This window comes from Hipposideros armiger, unplaced genomic scaffold (assembly GCF_001890085.2).
Source record: "Hipposideros armiger isolate ML-2016 unplaced genomic scaffold, ASM189008v1 scaffold_85, whole genome shotgun sequence".
NCBI classification, from domain to species: domain Eukaryota; kingdom Metazoa; phylum Chordata; class Mammalia; order Chiroptera; family Hipposideridae; genus Hipposideros; species Hipposideros armiger.
Window position 1 is genome coordinate 185,369 of NW_017731435.1, and position 2,746 is coordinate 188,114.

A 2,746-nucleotide genomic window follows, 5' to 3' on the forward strand; every position below is an offset into this window, starting at 1 on the left:
AGAGCTGATCCCTTCGTCCCCAGGCTGCTGTCATGGAGCTTGTGCCCAGAGACAGGGAGAGGGGCCTCCAGACGCCAGTGTCTTCAAGGCCAGCTGCTCGGTGAACTTGCGGCCCCCGCTGGGAACGGGGTCGGGACCTCTGCACCTGCTTGGAGACCTGGGATGAGGAAAGACGGGCCCCAAACTCCACCGCAGAGTTGTGTGAGTGCATACTCACCGCAGTGGAAGAGTGACCTCGGGGTGGGGCCTGGCCTTTCTGCCTGGGGGCCCTCACCCATCCCAGGCCCTCATCTTGTGGTCAGAGGCCTGGCCCGATTCTGTGTGTCACCCCCACCCCTGCAAGGGGACAACCCTGTCCTCCTGGGACCATTCACACTAGCAGATCTTTGGCAGCACCCACCTGAGGAGAGGATACCTGCGCCCCCCACCTTGGACAGCAGCTCCCCCACCTCACCCCCTGGGGCAGCTCAGAGGGATCGGCGCAGGAGCCTCAGGCTGACCAGCCACCAAGCACAGCAGGCACTCCACCACCACAGCCACCCGGGGCCCTGCCTGGCCAGTCCCTGGGACTCCAGCCAGGCGATCCAGAGAAACGGAGCACAGAGAGGCGGTGCTTCCTGATGTCCTGCCACTTGCTGGGCCCATCAGGGCTTCTGGGCAGGGTTCCTCAACCACACCGCTTTAGCTACCAGGGCCTCCCGCTCATAAAAGGGTTTGAGTTTTATGAGCGGGCCGGAAGGCTTTTGCTGTTGTAGCAGTGGGATGAGTCCTGGCTGAGTCCACTGGCTCCTGGTGGTTTGACAGAGTCCTACTGGGTCTGGGGTGAGTGTGGGGCCTTCCCCCTCCCCACTCCAGAGCTCCCCTCTGCTCAGTTCCTGCCCCACTGAGACTTGATGTCCCACAAGGAATGGGAGAGCTGAGGGATTTGCCTGAGGGATGGTCCCTGGACCTGCCCATCAGTGGGACGAAGTGTCCCAGCTCGGTGCTCAGCTCAGCTCCTTATGCCAGGAGACAGCCCTCTACAGAACCGTCATCCTCAAGAAGGGGTGCTGGCCCCAAAGCCCATCTCTAGGTGAAGAATCAGGACCCTGAGCCCCACAATGCCACCAGCAGGTCCTGCCTCTCCCCCGGCAGCACCTAGGGCTCGGGGACCCGTGAGTCTTGAGGGGGCCTGCTGACTGGGGCTGGGACCCCCATCTGTGAAAATGATGAAGAGTGGTTACTTGTCAACATTCAGCTGGAGGCTTTACACAACAGCCCCATTCTCACAAAGGCTTCAGCTGAGCCCAGGGAGGCTGCTGGCTCCTCAGAGGGTAGCCCCCACCTGCCCTGGATGGGTCCTCAGGCGGGAGGTGAGTGCAGAGGCTGCCCAGGTGGCTCTGAGTGGGGCAGGGGCTTCTGCACCAGCCCCGTGCCCCACCTCCCCACCCCCCCACCCCCCACAGACACTGAGGTGGCCCTGGAAGAGGGGACCAGGGTCATTCCTTCAACCCCAAAGGCAGAAAGACAGGGGCAGGGGCTGGTGTGAGGAATGTGGGAGGTGACAGGTGAGATGTCATGAACGCCTTATCTATGCCAGGCACTGGGCGGGCACTCCAAGAATGACAGGCTTGCCCCAGGAGAACTGACAGCTCAGGTGCTTTAGACACTGAAGCTCCAGGAGGAGGTCCTCCTCTGGGTGGGTGGGGGCCAAACCCAGCAATGCCTCAACCCGGGTGCCCAAACAGGGCAGGAGGGACAGTCCGAGTGTGACCGAGGTCCTGCCTGAGAGCCTGGATATCCCCAGGTCGAGGTGCCAGCGAGTTCCGCTGGCTGGGGTGTCCGCCCCCTGCAGTGAGGTGGTATGCGTGTGTGACATACATATGTACAAGTGTGTGAGCGGCGGGGGGAGGGGGGTAGGCTGTGGGGCCCGGCTCAGCGAGTGGGAGGGGGTGCGGGCAGGCGACAGGTCCCGGGCTCCCCTCCCCCAGCCTGAGTCTCCCCGGCAACAGCAGCCTCGGTCTGGGGCTCGGCCCCTCCCCCGCCCCGCCCCGGCTGCGGCTGCGAAGCGTCTGGAACCGCAACCTTCCTCCGCATCCTGGTCTGGGGGACCTCATCCTGCCGCAGCTGCCCGTTGGAACCGCCCGTGAGCCGTCTCTACATTTCTTCCCGTGGAGTGGGGTGAGGGGAGCCGAGTGTGTGCAGGGCTGTGCGGGTGCGAGTGTAGGGGTGGGAGAGTGTATGTGGGGGAAGCACTGCGGCTGACCGATGGCGGCCAGGCCGAACCCTCCCTTGGGGCCTGCGCTGACCCAAGCCGGGGTATTGTCCCCAGGCCTCCGGGACGATCGGGGGCCTCCGCGGGGAGAGCCGCTGCCTGGACTTCCAGACCGGCCGCGGTGTCCAGTCTTACACAGACCTGACGTGCTGCCCGGATCCCCTGTCCTCAGCAGAGCTGGGCCGCTTGGGTGGGGGTAGGACTGCTGGATATCAGCCCCCGGCCACTGTGACTGCAGCCCCCTCCCGTGAGCCCGCTCCACCCCTGCAGATCTGAGAAAGCCATGGGAGCTGGGCGCCCCGAGATGGGGAGGGGGTGCCAGTTCTAGGACCCCAGCTCTCTGTGTGTTTGGGGACGGGAGTAGGGTGATGGGAGAAGGGGTTGGCAGAAGGGGCGTCGGATGCACCAGAGCATGGAGAAATGATGCTGGCAACCGGAGGGGGGTGGGGGCGGCTGCGTGACAGGCTGGAGGCGGCCAGGAGGCAGGGAGAG

General features: G+C 64.6%; 1 protein-coding gene across 6 annotated transcripts in view; it reads left to right on the forward strand.

The window, feature by feature from the left end:
- Positions 1–1,255: 1,255 nt before the first annotated feature.
- CALY (calcyon neuron specific vesicular protein) overlaps positions 1,256–2,746 on the forward strand; it is a 12,401-nt gene continuing 10,910 nt past the window's right edge. For 2 of the 6 annotated variants that reach the window (XM_019644102.1, XM_019644103.1), the window contains exons 1-3: positions 1,256–1,352; positions 1,992–2,125; positions 2,312–2,450. In XM_019644102.1, coding sequence (XP_019499647.1) covers positions 1,334–1,352; positions 1,992–2,125; positions 2,312–2,450 — 292 coding nt within the window. In that variant the 5' untranslated portion in view covers positions 1,256–1,333. Of the gene's footprint in view, positions 1,353–1,923; positions 2,161–2,311; positions 2,741–2,746 lie in introns of those variants that run through there. The other 4 variants (XM_019644099.1, XM_019644104.1, XM_019644101.1 and 1 more) reach the window with 4 other exon arrangements.